This window comes from Abramis brama, assembly GCF_963993115.1.
Source record: "Abramis brama genome assembly, chromosome: 14".
Lineage (NCBI taxonomy): Eukaryota > Metazoa > Chordata > Actinopteri > Cypriniformes > Leuciscidae > Abramis > Abramis brama.
In genome coordinates this window covers 28,844,278-28,863,030 of record NC_139976.1, presented here as the reverse complement: position 1 = coordinate 28,863,030, position 18,753 = coordinate 28,844,278, and the positions used below count along the sequence as shown (strand labels likewise).

Below are 18,753 nucleotides of genomic sequence, written 5' to 3'. Positions count from 1 at the left end.
TCAGAATCTCGCCAGAAGAGGTTGGTCATCCGGTACTTTTTGGCATACTCTTTTATGAGTACTGTAAAACTGTTTTTCGCATACTATATAGTAGGCAAGTATGCGATTTTGGATGCAGTCATTCCTGTTGGTCATTTGATTCCTTGCCCTCATGTCATGTTCTGATTGGTTTGTGTCATGTTCTTATTGATTCATTGTTTTCAGGTGTGTCTTGTTATGTCATTAGTCCGTATATATAGCCCTCATGTTACCATTGTTTTTTGTCTATCTTTATTCTGCCTGTATTCTGCTATTGGTGAGTCTTGTTCATGTTCAAGTTTAGTTCATGGTTTTAGTCAAGTTATGGTCATGTCAAGTGGACGTATGTTACATATCCTATGATGGATTGTACATTAAAATATGCTGGGTATCTTCGCAAGAACTTTAAGTTATATAAACCTAAGCATTTCTATGCTATTTTTAGTAATGTTGTTTAAATAAAGCATCAATAATTAAGCAAGCATATCAAGCATGTGCATTACTCACATATAATCCAGTGGCTCTTAGAGCATAAGTAGTATAGCTGTTAATAGACATAGCCATTCACCATGCATGAACATGAAAAATACAAAAGCATTTTGACATTAGATATAATCCATTAATATATTTACTATGAAATGGACTGTTTGTTTTATTTAACAGCAAAAATCCCAGGCAGAGGCAGCATCAAAATGGGAATGCCAGAGCAAAGGTGACCAGGATGGGTGGAAAAAGTCCTTCAATCTGAAACGGCTGTTGAAAAAGACAAATTAGAAAATTGTAACTTTGTTATAATGAAGCATCTGTCATTAAGTTTATTGTTTTCTGTACAGAATACAGATCCGCTTTTTGAAAAGATAATAATTCAGTAATGATGATTAAATAATGTTTAGACTACAAAAATAATAATTATTATTTATATCACTATCAGGACAATTATAGTTAACTAAAACTAATACCATTTAAAACTATTTTAAAATAAAAATAACTACTTGAAATAAAATAAACATTATTCATTTTATTTAAGCTTTTTCTCATTTTCATTTAGTGTATATATATATATATATGTATATTTAAACCGTTATTTAGCAATAACTGTTAAACTGGTAGTGTTCAGAGGCCTGTTGCATAAAGCTAGTTGAACAAACTCTGAGTTTCAGAGTAGGTTTAGAGTTGACAAAAACATACAAATCCATACACATTTTTTTGAGCCCGAAAAAACAGAGTTTGCTCAAACTAACTGAAACTGGCTTCATGCAACAGGCCTCAGGTTATTCTGTCAAACCAATCATTGCAGTGTCTCTAGTTTTGTTTCAGTGTGTTTGTGTGTTGGTACCTTGCTTCTACTGCGGCGTTTACATAAGCCAAACTCTTGATTGACAGGGCCACTGCTGTGCTCTTGCCACTTGCCGTTGGCGAAGCTTTGCACTGTGATGTGATAGCACACCGATCGATCTGGCCTCATACAGTATGGACGGCTCACTATGGAAGACTGTGATACAGCAGGATCCCAGTGTCTTAACCTCTACACAGAGAGAGAGATAGTGATTTGGTATTGTAGGGGCTTCTTTTGGGCCTTTTTTTTTTTTGCTTGACAGCCCCAGACCTCATTGTTTTAGTTTTTTATCCTATAGAACAGCTAGGCCATTCTAAATTTCCTCTGTTGTGAGTAATTCAGCTTTGAAATGACATAAAGGTGCATGAATCATGGCATTATTCTGGGTAAACTGTATCTTTATATTTACAAATTAAAATGAACACCACCAATTAAATACATTGATAGCTCCATCTGAAAGTGCCATCTGGTGGATACTTAAGACATTATAAGGTATAAAGTCCCCCAATTAAAAATAATTACACTTTAGAATACTTTTAAAAAGAGTATTTATTGCTGAAATAATATACTTTAAAAATAATATACTAACTGAATATTATGGAACCTTGTTTCCACCACAGAATAAAAAAATAAAAAGGTAATTGCGACTTTTTATCTCACAATTCTGACTTTTTTTCTCACAATTGTGTTTACATTTCGCAATAGATTTTTTTTATCTCAGAATTGCTTGATATAAAGTCAGAATTGTGTGACTTTTGTGAAAAAGTCAGTCTTTTTTCCTTAGAATTGGACTTTATAACTCGCAATTGCGAGTTCATATCTCACAATTCTGAGAAAAGATGTCAGAATTGCAAGATATAAACTCGCAATTTATATGCCTCGCAATTGTGAGATAAAAAGTCAAAATTATCCTTTAAAAATGTTTATTCTGGCGGAAATAAGCTTCCATAGAAATGTGTACTGTACTTAAGTGAGCTTTTATTTATTTAATATTATATTATCTGCAAATACAGTTTTTTTATATATATACTTTTAAGACTTGAAGTACACTACAAGTGCACATTAAATACAATCACGTGCCCTTTTTCACAAGGGTATGAACCTGTGAGTGCTCTAACCTCAATGGAGAAGTTGTACGTATCTGATTCACCCAATTTAGCAGTTTGGAGAAGAAAGTAAAAACCACAGAGGCTGATGGTTTGAGTGCAGCACTCTTGTTCCTGTACGCCGACAGAACACATAACACACAAAATACAGGCTTACAAGCAAGTAAAAGAGCACAAACACATAATAGGTTAAAAATGGATTGACTTTCGTCATATTGCAACAACAGAAATAACGAGTGACTGAAGGACAGAAAAACATGGAGCTCTAGAAATAACACATCTGTGTTAAAGTATCAGAAAGTGTACCGCACCCTATCAAACATCATTCCAAACCGGATGGCTTGTTTGGAGAAGTCAGTCACGACCATGTTGCCCCCGCTGTGAAGCTATGGAAAAAAACCATACAGATTAACCATGAAGCTAATGAATTAGTTTTCACTTGCGTACTTAAGTCAAATACAACTTATATAAAGCTGCTTTGAAACAAGCAGGTCATGAATTAAGTATGGCACTACAACTGGAGTGATGGGTGGGTTGAATATGGTGTTGTGTTTTGAGGTCTCTACACATGCTCACGGTTTGATAATGGTTTGACAGGATGCTCAGCAGCCAGGATTCAGGAAGCACTCTGATGTTCTGCAGCTCCTGCAGATGCTGCCCTGAGACATCAACACACATAAACATCACAACTCAAATATAGTTTTCGGTAGTAGACTAAAAGTAGCAGCGCTACTAACTTAAGCATACTTTGCAGTTGTGTGCAAACAGCACAGCTTTTCCAGTAACAAGCTACTTTTCCTAACAAGTATTGTGTGTGATTAATTGACAAGACCTTTTTGTTTTTAATTCTACCACACAAATTACACACTTATTCCTCAAATGCGACATCTCTTCTCTTCGTGTTTACTGTGTGAGAGCGGGACAACCTGCCAATCACATGAGATCTATACTAATATCAAACAGTGTATTTCAATGATCCAATCAATTCCTGGTGGACATAATCAAGTCCCATCCAACATTTTTTTATTTATTCGAGAAGCATTTCACTCAGATATATGTAATAATAGAAAATACAATTGCAACTTCCATTTCATGCCAACTTTAAGAATTTCTTCAGATCCATAATCCGGCGTATGAGCAAACACCGCTAATAGGTATTCTGAATGTCAATTTGACATGTCTTGGCACTCAACAATGTTATGAAAGTGACACAGAGCATTTTATATTAAAGGGATAGTTCACCCCCCAAAAAGTTTATTCTGACTTTCTCTCTATGCAACACAAATAATATATTTTGAAGAAGTTTTTACAGTGTTCTTAATTTCTTTTAATTTTTTCATCCATACAATGAAAATCAATGGGGGTCCAAAACAACATTAGCTATGTTTACATTACCGTAACTAATTTTCATCAGTCGGTCGGAATGAATCCAATCCAGTTTTAAATTCTGAAAGTTTTGTTTATATGAACCCACACTTTTGGGATCCGATTGAGAAAACAGTCAAGCGTTTATGCTTAATTCTTTCTTATTGATCTGAATGATTCTTATTTCAGGTCTACCCCTTCCAATCCGAATGAAATTCCATTTAAATCGAGTTCAGATGGCTTTCAGTCTTTTCAGTCCGTATGATTGCTAACAGATTATTTGGTTGCATGTAAATGCAGCTACTGTAGAACCCATCTGATTGGAATTTATGGCCCAAAAAAATATATCTCAAAGGATCTTCTTTTGTGTTCCACTGAAGAAAGTAAGTCAAGTTTGGTAAGACGTGATGGTGAGCACATGATGTCAAAATGTTCCTTTTTGGATAAACTTATCCCTTAAGATCAACAAAATGGCACACATAACATGACTGTGTTTGTGAGGCGTTTTCTGAATAGCTGATAGTGTTGTCATGTCTGTTGGGTAGGGGTGGGTTATATCACATGCTGGGTGTGTGTTGGATGTCCAGTGGATAGTTCTGATTGTGTCCATGACGTGAGCCTGTAGCTGGGACACACTGTTTGTCAGATATACTCATTATTCTGCCAAACTGTCTGTTTTCATTTAAGCTAACGATGGGGCGCAACAGTATTAGGAGATCTGGTGAAAAATCAAAGATGTCTGCTTGGTTTTGAGGCTCATTTTAATGTTGTAGATGGTGTTAGTTTGTGAGCTTGTGAAAAATTGGTATTCATGAAGCATCCAAAACTTACATTCAGTAATGCCATGCATATGAAGAGCTTGAAAGATAGTGATGTATTTTTGACCCTGAGGCTGTTCCAAGAAAACAGCCGTTTCCCTGAAACAGACAGATACATGATGGAGGGATGTCATTAAAAACAGCATATGTGCATGAAAGTAGCTAAGCAGTATCAAGGTCATTTAAAAAAGAATGTAGTTTGCTGCACAATTGAAGTCATTGAATTATTGTAATGTCTTCTGTAAATGGGGTTTTTACCGACTGGAATTATACTAATGGACCACGTGCATTGTGTTGTTGCTGATAGCTGTAAATGGTTTGATGGAGGTTATGTACCTGGAGAAGAAGTGGATGATGATGCTATGGGCAGGTAGGGTCTCTCGGAGGGGGTTTAACTTCAGGTAGAGCCAGTACAGCACTGCTCTCAAGACCTCATATTCATTAGATGCAAACAGTCTAGACACAGAGACCTTATTAGTTTCCTGCTGATTTACTCCATCTGCTCATTTTTGATGCGTTTTAAATAGTCATTATCTATGCAGAAGGTTATTTCAAGCTCAGAAAAGTGCTTTAAAAACTTGCAAGGAATGGCCAGGATATACGTCACCCAAAAAATCAACAGAAAAAATAAATATATATATTTTACATCAAGGAAAAAAAAGTCTATTTTACGACCTTCATGTTTTGCAGAGTGACATTACAAAAATCAGGACTATTTTCACGATAAATGTATGACTTTTCATGACTGAGAATCTAATTATTCCTGAGATTAAAAAAAAGGATTATAAACAAACTAAGGCTTGGGATGAAAGTCACAATGCAAAATAGTTAACTAATGTAAACTACTGAACAATCCTAACGGTCCTATAAAAATACGCTTCATATTCTTTATGCAAAAGTAATGCAATCAAGCAAGATCATGATGCAAGTGTTTCCCGATGCGAATTGTCAGTGATACTCTTAAAAAAGTTGAGAAAAAGTATGAGACCTTGGAGAACGCAGGGTCTTCAGCATGAGGTCAAAAGGCAAATCTTTGAGTTTTATGTGGAAAGAGAGTTCGGTCACTAGGAACAGCTCCAACCAGCGCTCACATGCTCTCTGGAGAAAAGTCTCTTTAAACTGAAAAACACAAAAAGAGGTTAATAGACTTTTATACACTAAATACAGAGCTGAATACAGAGCTCCCCCTATTGGTCATTTAAAGAACAATAGAAAAGGATTGAATAGGAATAGGATCCATTTCATTATAGTTTTATAACAACAACAAAAATAATAATAATAATAATAATAGTTACCTTGCAGGACACTTGATGAAAGCTGCACACAGTCGAAGACGAGATATGTGCCAACATCTCTGTAAGACACCTGTTTATCATATGCATCAGTCTCAAAATTATATAATATTTGATATATCATACAACACTGTGTATTCATTCCAAAACTAAACATGTAAGTATTCGTGACTGTATAAAATTTGATTTGGATAATTACAAATTGACGCACACATGGGAGACACGGACTGTGATGCAATGCATGTTGAGTTAAACTAGGCTGGGTGGAACATAGCTGATCTTATATGAAAAATATCTTCAGTGACTGCCACAATTCACATCCAGTTCCACCCAACATCCTGGATATGAATTAATCTAAAACTGGACAAAACAAACTTCTCTAGAGACCAGGGTGTGGAATTATGGACTTCTGGATTAGCGTTTATTACTTAATAACACACACACACACGCACGCACGCACGCCAGTGGCAGTGACTGCAGTAGCTTGTGTATTGGACATCATGTACCAGCCCGAATGAATCTGCCAGTTCAAGAACAGATTTGAAGAGGAAGAGGTTAATACTCACTTCCGGAAGAGGTTTGACATTCCCAGTAATGCAGCAGTGGAGAGTATGGCATCTCCCCACTCATCAGGGCGTTCCTCAGGGTCATACAGTGTACGCAGGGCAAAAGACAACGCTGGAACACAAGAGAGATTCTTACATAACTGTATTACTCCATAACTGTCACTGTGTGCCCCCTCATCAGTCAACATCTCTGAGAGTACACTTAGATCAGAAACTCATGTGACAGCAAGTCAACAAGAGATGATGACACAGCTTGTCATTTACCGCTCTAATATAATAAAAAATGATGCCCTTTTAGCGCTTACCCTCTTTATTGATGGAGTCATCTTTGACAGGCAGTTGGAGAGTCAAAGGACCTCTGAGAAGCCACTTCCTGTAGACAAGTCCTCTCTCACATGCAGAACTACTAACTCTGCTGTCTTTCCCAATGACTGCAATATCACAACACAAAATGGACGGACTGAATTTCTGTTTTTCAGTATGTCTATTTCACAAGCTCTATGATAAATATGTTGAATATTTATAAGTTATATTGTGGTCTATTTATTATGATCACAAGGATAACACTGGTCACTATAACATGATCTTCTCTTTTGCATTATTTATTACACCATAATCGTTCTCAGTTATTGTCCTGCATATTTTATGACGATTTTAATGAACTATTTTGTAAATAAACAGCTCTCTCCCAAGCATGTGCTCATTATATAATGCATTTTGGGTGGTGTCAACTATTTCAAAGGAATCTTTTAAGGTAATTTTATAGGTAAAGTGTGTGATATCTGTACCCCTAACTGAGAGTGTTCAGGTTGCACACTGATGCTATTGGTTACGTCTTCAGGCAAATGTGATTTCTGAAAATGCACATTATGGGAGGCAACGAAACGAAACGAAACGAAACAAAACGAAAAACAAAACAAAACAAAACAAACAAAACAAAACAAAACAAAACAAAACAAAACAAAACAAAACAAAACAAAACAAAACAAAACAAAACAAAACCAAAACAACCCCAAAACAAACAAACCCAAAACATTTTTTTTAAATGCATTTTTAAATCCATTGATCTATACAGCACCATACCTGCTCTCTCCTGTAGCTCAACATCCTGCTGTCTCTTGCTGTTGGTATACAACTCAGATAACGTGTCTGAACTACTCAGGACGGAGCAATGCAACTTCCATTTGACTCCAAGACATTCCAGTACTGCATCTATGAACATGCACAAAAAGGACAGACATTTAGAATATCATCATTATATATCATTCATGCAGAAATATGAATAGAATAACGGCAGTGGGAATAAACAGAAGAAACTAGATTTGAACATTTTCTGAACGAAATGTGAGTGCATTTTGTCCCCTGTAACTGTGCTAGGGAATTGTAGGTGGTTGCTATGGCATTGCTATAAATCAAAACAGCCCATCCCTAAGTCTCTATGGCCCCTAGGGTTGGTCATTGCCAGGGAGTCACTATGGTTGCATCTGAAAGCTAAAAAATGTGGAGGTAGAAAGGCAATAAGGTATGTCAGAATTCGATGATCATGTCACATCCTGTCTACTGAGAATGAGATACCTTCATCTGATTGATTTTTGAAGGCAGCATAGATTGCATTTGATTCCTTGACTTTTTTCCTTGACTTTTGATGTCATTTCTAGTGAGAAATTAGTATTGTAGTAAATATTTGCATAGCAACAAAGCTCTCTCTGTTTTGTTGTAGATCATTAAACTGTTATGCTGCCTCAGAATTCAGAATTCTGTCCGAAATCATCCTGATTTTGCCAAGTTCCTGGATCAACATGTTGATGTCCAAAAATTTGATCCTAACCATAACCATATCCCTACCCCTAAACCTAAACCTAAACCTAAACCTAAACCAAAACCATATCTTATCGATAAATTATGAGGAAAATGATACTGTGACTAACGGTGAATAACTCTGATTTAGAAGCACCAAACCCTGATTGTAAGTCTAAACAGACATGAAAAAAATGTTGTGCTCCAAATAGGTAAAAAAATCCTATTGCTTCTGGTGTGTAGAACCAAAAGTGCTGAATGTGCTGAAACGTCTGCTTGTCTAGCTTTTAATTCACATGCACTTTGCACATTTTGCACCATGCATTAGTCTGGATTGAATTCAGTGTGTGGTTAGCCATTTTCTTGCTTGTTTGTAAGCCTAAACTTGACATAAACAGTAAACTTGTCCCTCAAATCTGATTGGTTGAATGTAATGTTGCTCCATGAAAGATCAACATAGATGTTGATCCAGGAACATGTTGTACTTGGCAAAATCAGATTCTGCACCTTTGTGCAGGTCGCCACGATTTTGCAGAGTAAAGCATGTTCCTGTATCAACATATTTTGTTGATCCTGGATTCTGGAACAACATTCCTGTCAGAAAACATAGTCCTAACCCTATCCCCAACCCTAACCATAACAACAACTTATCCCAAAAATCAGAGGGTATAGGTGAATAACACTGATGTAGAAGCACCTCACCCTGGTTGAAAGCATAAACTTGACATAAACTGTAAACGTGTCCCTCAAATCTGATTGGTTGATCGAATGTTGTTCCAGGATCAACTATGATGTTGATCCAGGAACATGTTGTACTTGGTGAAATCACATTCACCCCTTCTTGCACAAATGCTGCTATTGCCAGATAGGGCAGTAAGGCAACAAGCCAGCAGCCTAAGCTTTCGGACGCAGTGTACTGTATGTGGTTTACCTATGTGTTCTAGGTGGTTGCTAGGGTGTTGCTTTCTTGGTGTTCTGAGTATTGGCTTACTATCCTAAATCATAGGAGACCACCCATCCACCCTGTATGATATTCTGGTCTCTAGATATTACTCTGGTCCATTCTTCAATGTAAATCTATGGGATTTATTCAGTCATTTTAATCATCATCCAGGTGAAAATGACTTAGAAATACAACAGCTCACCTTTTATTCACAAATCACATAATTTGAGGCATCATTTTTTCTTGTATAACATGGTTGTTCAAATCCTTAAAGGTATAGTTTCAAAATTCTCTCATTTACTCACCCTCATGCCATCCCCGAAATATATGACTTTCTTTCTGCAGATAAAGTGATCACACAGTGATCGTGACAGTAATCCATTAGACTTCTGAAGCAAAATGATAGGGGTATATATATTAAAAAAAAACTAATATTTTTAACTATACATCAATGCTTTTTACCATTATAATGGCTGTGTGTGGTTTTTCAAGTGTCAAACAAGTGTCAGCCAATCAAAGGCATTATAGGGACTCATATACATTGGGGTGGCATGAGGGTGAGTAAATGATGAGAGAATTTCATTTTTGGTTAAACTGTCCCTTAAACCTTTAATTTGAGTAATAGCAATAATGATTTCTGACGTAGCAAACACCGCCAATTCGATTTCCAGTACGTCATACCTGGTTTAGCGTTATGGGCCACTCTGCGAGACAAAACATCAAATCGTTCCTCTGGAGTGTCAAGCTTTGAGGACCATGTGACATCTTTGCTGTATATAAAGGTAAAGAGAGACATTATATGTGCACACGCACACGCACGCACGCACGCACACACACACACACACACACACACACACACACACACACACACACACACACACACACACACACACACACACACACACACACACACACACACTTTGTCACTTTAATCCCCTCTCATCCCACAGTGCTTCAGTGCCAAGTGTTCTGCGGCCCCTCCTGATAGTCTTTGTGTTCAAAAGCCCACCAAATTGAAAGTTGTCATTTTCTAATGTGCTATCCAACCTGCTCCATAATGATAGCATGTGGCTTGGCAGATTTCCCACAGATCTATCCTGGAGTGAGATAAACTGTCCCCCTCTCCCCTCGCCTGCCCGTCTCTCTCTCCCGCTAAACAGTTGTCATGGAAGTCCACTTGTCCCTGGCAACATACCAGAGTCGGGCACGTCGGCTGGCCGAGAGCGGGTGAACGAGACGTGGCAAAGGGGAATGTGGGCAGCTAGTGGCAGTCTCGTGCCAGTGGAGTGCCATGGGGTCAGCTGCAACATAAACACACAGTGAGAGAAAATCTGAGTGTGTGTGCGTGTTTAAGAATAGGATGAAGTGATCCAGATATTTGAGCTTTGAGCAAACATATGTCTGTGACAGATGGCTGTGTGCATTAATGAAAATGAGAGAAAATAATGAAAAATTTATGCAAATTACGAATATAAGAATAACCCTTTTAATTATGCTTTGTTTCATAACTCCAGCAATCACTGTTTGTTTGGGCAGTTCTTATTTTTTTAAATCATAAATTTACTATATATTTTTCAATAATGTTATGCATACTTTTGCACTTCTCATTAATACTAATTAACCTCTATATATTATGATTGTTTTTTTTTATAAATAATTTTGCATGCCATCTTTGCAACCCTGTTATAATAATAGACAGTGAATAGTTAGTAATTGTTTGTTTTTCTAAACAATAGATCTTGTTAGTTTCAGTTATACAGTTTTGTATATCTGTAACTATGTGTTGGACATTTTTAAATAGAGAAAGGACAAAGTATTGGACAAAAAAAAAAGAAAAAAAAAGAAAAAAAAAGAAAAAGAAAAAATCCACTATCAACGGCCTGCTGGGATGGTGTAACAAGATAATAGCTAAAAGGAATAGTTCATCCAAAAGTTAAAATCAGCATTTAATCACCCTAATTTTGTTTCAAACCTGTATGACTTTCTTTCTTTTGTGGAATATAAAGGAAGATATTTTGAGAAGTAATTTTGTGAAGTCGATGGTCATCAAAAATGTTTGATTACCAACATTATTCCAAATATCTTCTTTTGTGTCCCACAGAAGAAAGAAAGTCATACAGGTTTGGAACAAGACAGTGTTCAAAGGTGCTCTAAGCGATGTCACGCGTTTTTTAGGCCAAAACATTTTTTGTCACATACAGCAAACATCTCCTCACTATCCGCTAGCTGCCTGTCCCTTGAACACACTGTAAAAAAACGCGGTCTCTGAAGACAGCCCAGGCTCCACAAACGGCAACAAAAACAAACTGGCCCAACCTGGCCCACGAAACATAACAAACAGTGTTCCAGCCAATAACTGACAAGAATGATTTGGGGGTGGGGGTTGGGGGGTTAGTGCTCGTGCACATGAAGGGGGGTGTGGGGAGTGGAGGAGAGAGAAGCATGAAGATGAAGTTAGCTAGAGGAGAGATGTCCTAGACAACGACAACGACTAACGTTAGAATTATATTCTCTTGAATTTTATATGGCCGACACACGACCAAAGAGACGACGTTCCGATGAACAGATAGCAAAGAAGAGGGAAAAGGAGAAGGAACGCGCAAAGTCACGAATTTGACAATACTTCGAACGTCAACAAGAAGTGAGGTCACCCAACATCGCTTAGAGCACTTTCAAATAACAAAATATAATTTTTTTAATAACATATTTAATTAACATATTTAAAAGAATAGTTCACCCAAAAATGAAAATTCTGTCATTAATTAGGCGTTTCACCCTCATGTCGTTCCAATGAATTGAGTGGTTTAGTCCAAATTTTCTGAAGAGACAAAGAAAGATCGCTTTATATAATTAACACTTGACTGAATTTAGGCTTTTATTCACATATAAACATTCATCAATTCACACATCAGTTGTGGTAAACGGAAATGTTCACTTGACGTGCGAGAACCAATGAGGTTCATTCTTGTGTTACGCAGCACGTTTGAGCTTCCGCAAGAACCAATGAGGTTTGTTCTCGCACGTCAAGCAGGTTGTTCGCTGATCAATGTTTAAATGTGAATAAAAGCCTAAATCAAATCTGTTCATAAAGCGATCGAGTCTCTTCAGAAAATGTGGACTAAACAGCTCAATTCAAATGGATTAGTTTTACGATCTCTTTATTAACTTTTTGAAATGTCAAAGTGGTAGTTGTGTAGTCAGTGGAAGGACAGAAAGCTCTAAGATTTCATCAAAAAGATCTTCATTTGTGTTCCGAAGATAAACGAAAGTCCTACGGGTTTGGAACGACATGAGGGTGAGTAAATTATGACAGGATTTTCATTTTTGGGTGCACTAAGCCTTTAATAAAAAATAACACACACACACACACACACACACACAAAAATAAAAAAAATAAAAGGGTTTTTTGCCTTCACGGCTTTAACAAATAATAGGACACCAGTTTGTTATTTGTGGAGAGTGTCTTTTAACATCTGCATATTCAGTGTCTTGGATGTGAAAACTCATTCAATTCAAGCAGACGCCTCTCAGCATGTCCACCTCTATTTCACCGCAATATTCTGATTATTTTGAATCAAACAGACTCACAGAAGCCTGGCACAGGAATCAAAAGCCATACTGTCTTTTAAATAAAAAGGGGGGTTTTGTAAAGGTCGTTCATGTGCGTAACTGCCAATTCCTCTTATACAACTCTTATGCCAAAACCCTACAGGTGCCTATCTCTAAAATGATGCCAGGTTTGTGACACCAGGTCGGCGGGTTGGCATAGAGTGGCACTCGTATCCCCCTGGTAAACCCAGGATTCTGGCAAAAGTCAGTGCTGAAGGCGCGCTGTGGCATTATGGGTAAAACCCATCGCATTAATGCGAGTGGTTACTCCTTGATATAAAAGAGCTTTTTCCAAATCCGAACACTCTTACAGAAGAATAAATGTTTCATCATGAATAATAGATACATTTGATCTATCTTACTAAGTGTTTTTATTTTATTTTTTATAAATAAAGTAGAAATACCAGACCTCTGACAGACTGACTGAAGAGATTTATTAAGATTAATATGATAAATCGGATATAGTGTTGAAATGAAGACAATACTGTGACGCATTGTGGTTGTGAAATGTTAGTGAAACATGTCTCTTCATACATTTATTAAAGGGGTGGTATAATGCCCTTTTCACAAGATGTAAAATATGTCTCTGATGTCCCCAGAGTGTGTATGTGAAGTTTTAGCTCAAAATACCCCACAGATATTTGTATATAGCATGTTAAAATTGTCACTTTTTGAGGGTGAGCAAAAACGCACTGTTTTGTGTCTGTTCCTTTAAATGCAAATGAGCTGCTGCTCCCAGCACAGAGGGCAGAGCTTCAACAGCTCTTGTCCTTTTACCTCACACAGACATGCACTGAAAATTTCAAAAACTTTTAGCCTTTTATGTTCAAACCGGATTCAGATGATGTCAATGGAGTCAATGATGGAGAGATTCAAGAAGTAGTGACGACATGTAGAAGCAACAGGACGTTTCTGAATGGTTAGTTGATGAATTTATGTAGCTGATGTGTAGTTATCTTCTAGTCATTGATTAGCATATTCTGTCTTGATAATCTATAAATCGTGTTCCAGGGGCGGGGTTTATGTAAATTTTAGGGTTAGTGATGTCACTAACCCGGGAGGAATGTCGTGTAGTCCTGTTGTTGTGACGTTTTGAGGTTTTTGAGTTCTGTTTTATGAATCTGTTTCTATGTTTTCAGTTTCTGTGATCCGTTTTCCCCTGTCTTTTGTGATTTTGGTTTAGTCCTGTTTTCCCCGGTCTGTTTTATTAGTTAATTTGTGTCAGCTGTGTCTTGTTAATCATCCTGTTTGCCTGTGTATATATACCCCAGTGTTTTACTCAGTCTTGGTCTGTCGTCGTCAGATTATGGTTGTCTTTGTATGGTTAATGTTTGATTCCTGGAGTTTTGTCTTTTGATTTTGTAATCTGAAACCATTTCAGTTCTCATAAATAAATACTTTGTTTTTGAATTACTTAAACCTCGTCTCAGCATCCTGCCTGTTACAACCCTGACAGTTGTAGTCCTTAAAAATTGAATTCTTTAAAAGCAAATGTCTCCGTTTGCTTTGAACTTTGTGCACTTTAACTTTGCAGATGTTGTTTATGCTCAAACAGCAACATTACACACTAACTAAAGTTAGAAAAGTGAAATCATAATCAACCACCCCTTTAAGAGCTGTCACATCTGGTGACTAAAAGTCATTGCAAATTGAAATGAGTGAAAGTGAAAAAAGAGCAAAAGGGCTGAATGTTTTGTATTTAGGTATTTGATGGGTCTAATAAATATTTTAGAAGATATTTTGTATTGTGTATGTTTTTTTTTATTGTTATGATGTTTTGACATGGACTGGGTTATGGTCTCTTTTTTTTTTTTTACATTATATTTATTATTTTATTGTGATAAAAGGTTTCATATGGTATTAAATGTATTTATATGGAATAATGTATTGTTCAAGACAATTTTTCCTTAATACTTATATCTGAGTTTTAATATTCCTGATCCAAAACATGTAATTCGTTTGCATTTTTAGGCTAATTGCACATCTCACCTGAATAATTTTTTCTGTCTAATGATTTATTGCCGAACTCCTCTGCCCTCTGAACCTGCGCCTGTCCCAACAGGTCACTGCCTAAAGCACCAGGCAGCTGCCAGCGGTTAGTGTGGCCAGCTTGTGTGCGCTGACCTAGTGAGCGAGCTGACACCTGTTAGAATCATAGAATAACAGTACGTGATGTGCTAAAAGTTTCAAAGACAAATAAATATATTTGGTCCAGAGCACTGATCTATATAGAATGTCATTATATAGATCAGTGGTCCAGAGTCATGAAGAAGATTCAAACTTACACTTCTTGTAGAGTTTTGTTGTGAAATGTGGGAGGTTATAAGCGCCGACCTGAAAGACAAAAGTACTGAATGGGTAGCCATTTGAAATGAACTAGCTTTATATCTGTGAAGTGCAAAAAACACAGAAACATTGATTTGAGAAATCAATTATGGACAGTATGCTGGTGTCTAATATAGCATACAGTTGAGCAGGGGTTTTCAAACTGAGGCCTGGGGGCCACAAGGGACTGCTAGGGGGTCTATGGAAAAGTTTACAGAAAAACAAATGTGAAAATTAATAAATAAATAAGATTGTGGCAAGCAGGGTGGGGCCGAGAGCCGAGTCCCACAGAGGAGCTCCGGAATGAAAAAAAGAGGAGTGACGACAGTGGAAGTCGAGACGGGACCAGGCCTGGACTTTATCTTTATCTGCGGCAGTCGTCCATGATGGGCTGCCGCTTTACTTTTGTTTTGTTGTTTATGTTTATTTTATCTTTGAACTCCTCATGAAATCAAAATGAAAGTTTTTTGGCTTTTAGTATGAATATTTTAGCCTGAATGTTATAAGCTAGTGTGCTTTAAAACAATGACACAATTCGAATTTAATTCAAGACATTCAAGACAGTCTCTCACTTCAGCTTGTCATCAGATTTTCTGTCCAATAATGCTCTCTAGAATCTGAAGCATCCCGCCCCCTACATTATAATTACACGCTGAAGCTGCAGCCAAAATCGGTCACTTGTTCACACATTTACTATTTTCTACATGGTGAATGGCACATAGTGCACTATATAGGATCATTCCCACCTATAGGGGATAGGGAACAATTCAGACAGTGTAAAAAAAATTAAAATAAATAAAACTAACAACATAGATTTATTTAATGCCATACCATAGTGAGTATAATGTAATGTAATACAAACTAAATATTTTCCAAATTACATATTATGCATATTAATAATATATTTTTTACACAGTCTTCAAATTGAGTCTTAGCTGCCTAATAGGCTATAACTATATGAAACTATAGCTGCCTTTTAAATTTTAGGATGGGGGTCCCTTGCACAGGAATTATCATATTTGGGGTTTGTAGCATCTAAAAATGTAAAACCCCTAACGTTATAGATTGAAAAAAGGTTTTAAAAAGTTAGGACCCTATATTCTAGTGATTCTAGTGATACTTCATGACACTTCTTGTGCATTAACCCACCTTGTGTGAGGTCTGGGCGGCATATTCCTGGATGATAAAGGACTCCACTGGATGTGCATTTTGTTTAAATCCTAAAAAACCCAAAATGCTTTCACTTGTCCTGACTGACTGGTGTCCACATCACGTTCCCAAACATTTAAGACTAAAGAGGTGTTTGTTTCTCACTATGGTTAAACACTAAATGCCGCTAAAAAAACCCCAGGCTCTAAGTTACTTTACAGATGGATGAAGAGTGAGGGTGATCGAGACTTAGCCGTAGTTTGTGGTCTATAATTTATACTTCTTGTTTACATGTTTTGTTGCTAGGATACATGTGGGTCACTTGACCTGTTAGTGTCAGATGACACAAATTAACATATTCCTTACCAAAACAAACAAATGAAACAAAATGCTACATAGACAAATTAAAACATGCTTGCTGCATTCACTTTTGCCTCAAAATGTTGACAATCCTAAACCGACTTATTCTTCCATTCAGTTTAATAACTGTTTTTTTGTACTAACCAAAGATTCTATAGTTGAATATAACCTACTTGGGTGTGTATATATTTTATGCGAATATTATTTTATTAAATTCCTTAACATAAACCCGACAAGTGCCTACAATCCCCATAATTCAATGAGAAGCAGTACGTGACGCCCATCGCGTTCAAGTTCAAGACTCTTTATAAAACTAGCCAATCACACGCCTCGAAAATCCTCCGCCGGATGCATAGTGCGGCCTGTGATTGGTCAAGATTGATACGCCTCTTCCGCGACGCGATTGTCGTGACGCGAAAACGTGAAGGAGGGGGAATGCGAATGGAGGCCGTTGGTGTTTCAGAGCCGAAACAATTGAGGGAGAAATACATGAGGAAAACTCAAATAGAAAGCCTGTGAATTTTTATATTTAGTTATATCGAAACTCATATCTCATATACACGTATAACTGTGTTGGTGGAGGTCGTGAGGCAGTGCGTGTCAGTATTTAGTGTTTGTTTATAGTATTAGTGGAACTCAAAGGCCCGGATTCACTCTCTTCACCAGCCTGGCGAGTAACGTTATTTAACCTCATTTGGTCCTGCTGTGGGCTCACTTCTTCTGTACATTCTAAATATGCACTGTAACCTAGTATTAAATGAGTTTTAATGCTGGAAAAGAAGTGCATTTCATAGCATTGCCTTATTAGCCTGCTAGCTTCTTCATGCTAATCCTCTTGCTAGCCAATTAGCCGTTAGCATGGATATGTTGTTTTTATCAACTGTGCTAGTTTTTAGACCCTCTTTCGTTTTAATCCGAGGGAAAACGTTGCGTTAATGTATTATTTGCTTAGCGAAAGAAAAGAAAGTTGCTAAAATGACAGATAAACAGAAGACAGCAGGTAAAATAAATAGAATTAGCGTGTGGATAACACTAGCTTTTAGCTTTCTTAGTTTATTACTGATTATTGAGGGAAATTCGCTGCGCTTGCAATAATGTGGAATGGATTTCTAGCATAAATTATGTTTAATATTTTTGTGGTTGTCCAGTTCTGGCAATAGCTAGGTTGCAAGCCAATGGCGGGCTATAAGTTATTATGATGGTAATATCATGGTACTGAATGATTGCCATATTGATATGCCATGCCATGCCATTTACTTAGTAGGCTACTTCATGGAATTGAACTTTAATATTCATGATAGTGTTTGGTTCTTTTTAGTGCTATTATAGCCACAATATTGCACTGCCTTTTATTAGTTGTTAGGACATTTTAAGATTACACTTCTCACTTTTTGAGCACATTGCACCAGATTAGTTTTTCTTATGTAGAGCACAAAGTGACTTTTTAAACCTATTTATTTAGTTATTTGTGATGCCTTTGTGTATGTAAAATCACAAACTTTGCAAAAATATCGAAAGGTATTATATAATAAATGTTGTTTAATATTGTTGGGGTTGCTTAGTTGGCACTAGCTAGATTGAAAGCCAATGGCAAATTATTAAGATCGTAATACCATGGTACTTTATGATTGCCATATTAATGTGCCCATGGCATTTAGTTCAAGGAATAGGCCTACAGTTTTACAGCCTTGGCTTGTCTAAAATCGATAGTTTTGGTTCTTTTTAGTGCTGTTAGTAACCCTGACACAATCATGAATTTTTCTGCTGATGATTAATTGTCATACAAATATTGCGATTAATAATTTAATTCTGTTTTATGTTAGTGTAATGTTATATTTTTACTTGGAGAACAGTAGTAAATAATATATTATAATAAACAATTATAATGATAGGCCCATAGTATTAACCTTAATGCTGTGAAAATTTGTATAATTAATTATAATAATATAGGCTAATGTAATTGATTAAACCCACAAACCTTCATTTCGTATAAAGACCTGACTGTTTTTGTACTTGAGAACAGTTTTTTTTTTTTTTTTTTTTGGCAAAATCTGATTTAAATCTGATAC

The 18,753-nt window shown here is 36.7% G+C and overlaps 2 protein-coding genes across 3 annotated transcripts in view; one reads left to right on the top strand and one right to left on the bottom strand.

The window, feature by feature from the left end:
- Positions 1-542: 542 nt before the first annotated feature.
- On the bottom strand, positions 543-18,668 carry btbd16 (BTB (POZ) domain containing 16; the record flags this gene model as incomplete). The annotated part of the gene is made up of 16 exons (XM_084135739.1): positions 543-771; positions 1,355-1,543; positions 2,473-2,574; positions 2,772-2,846; positions 3,037-3,119; positions 4,657-4,742; positions 4,980-5,099; positions 5,632-5,762; positions 5,939-6,008; positions 6,502-6,613; positions 6,807-6,932; positions 7,585-7,713; positions 9,923-10,011; positions 10,437-10,542; positions 14,840-14,993; positions 18,663-18,668. The coding sequence occupies 16 exons, from the start codon at positions 18,666-18,668 to the stop codon at positions 706-708; spliced, it is 1,644 nt and encodes a 547-aa protein (XP_083991865.1). The 3' UTR covers positions 543-705.
- Positions 17,075-18,753, top strand: part of waplb (WAPL cohesin release factor b) — a 75,784-nt gene continuing 74,105 nt past the window's right edge. Inside the window, exon 1 of one of the 2 annotated variants that reach the window (XM_084135168.1) lies at positions 17,075-17,354. The gene's annotated coding sequence lies outside the window, so the exon portion shown is untranslated. Of the gene's footprint in view, positions 17,359-18,753 lie in introns of both variants that reach the window. The other variant, XM_084135169.1, reaches the window with a different exon arrangement.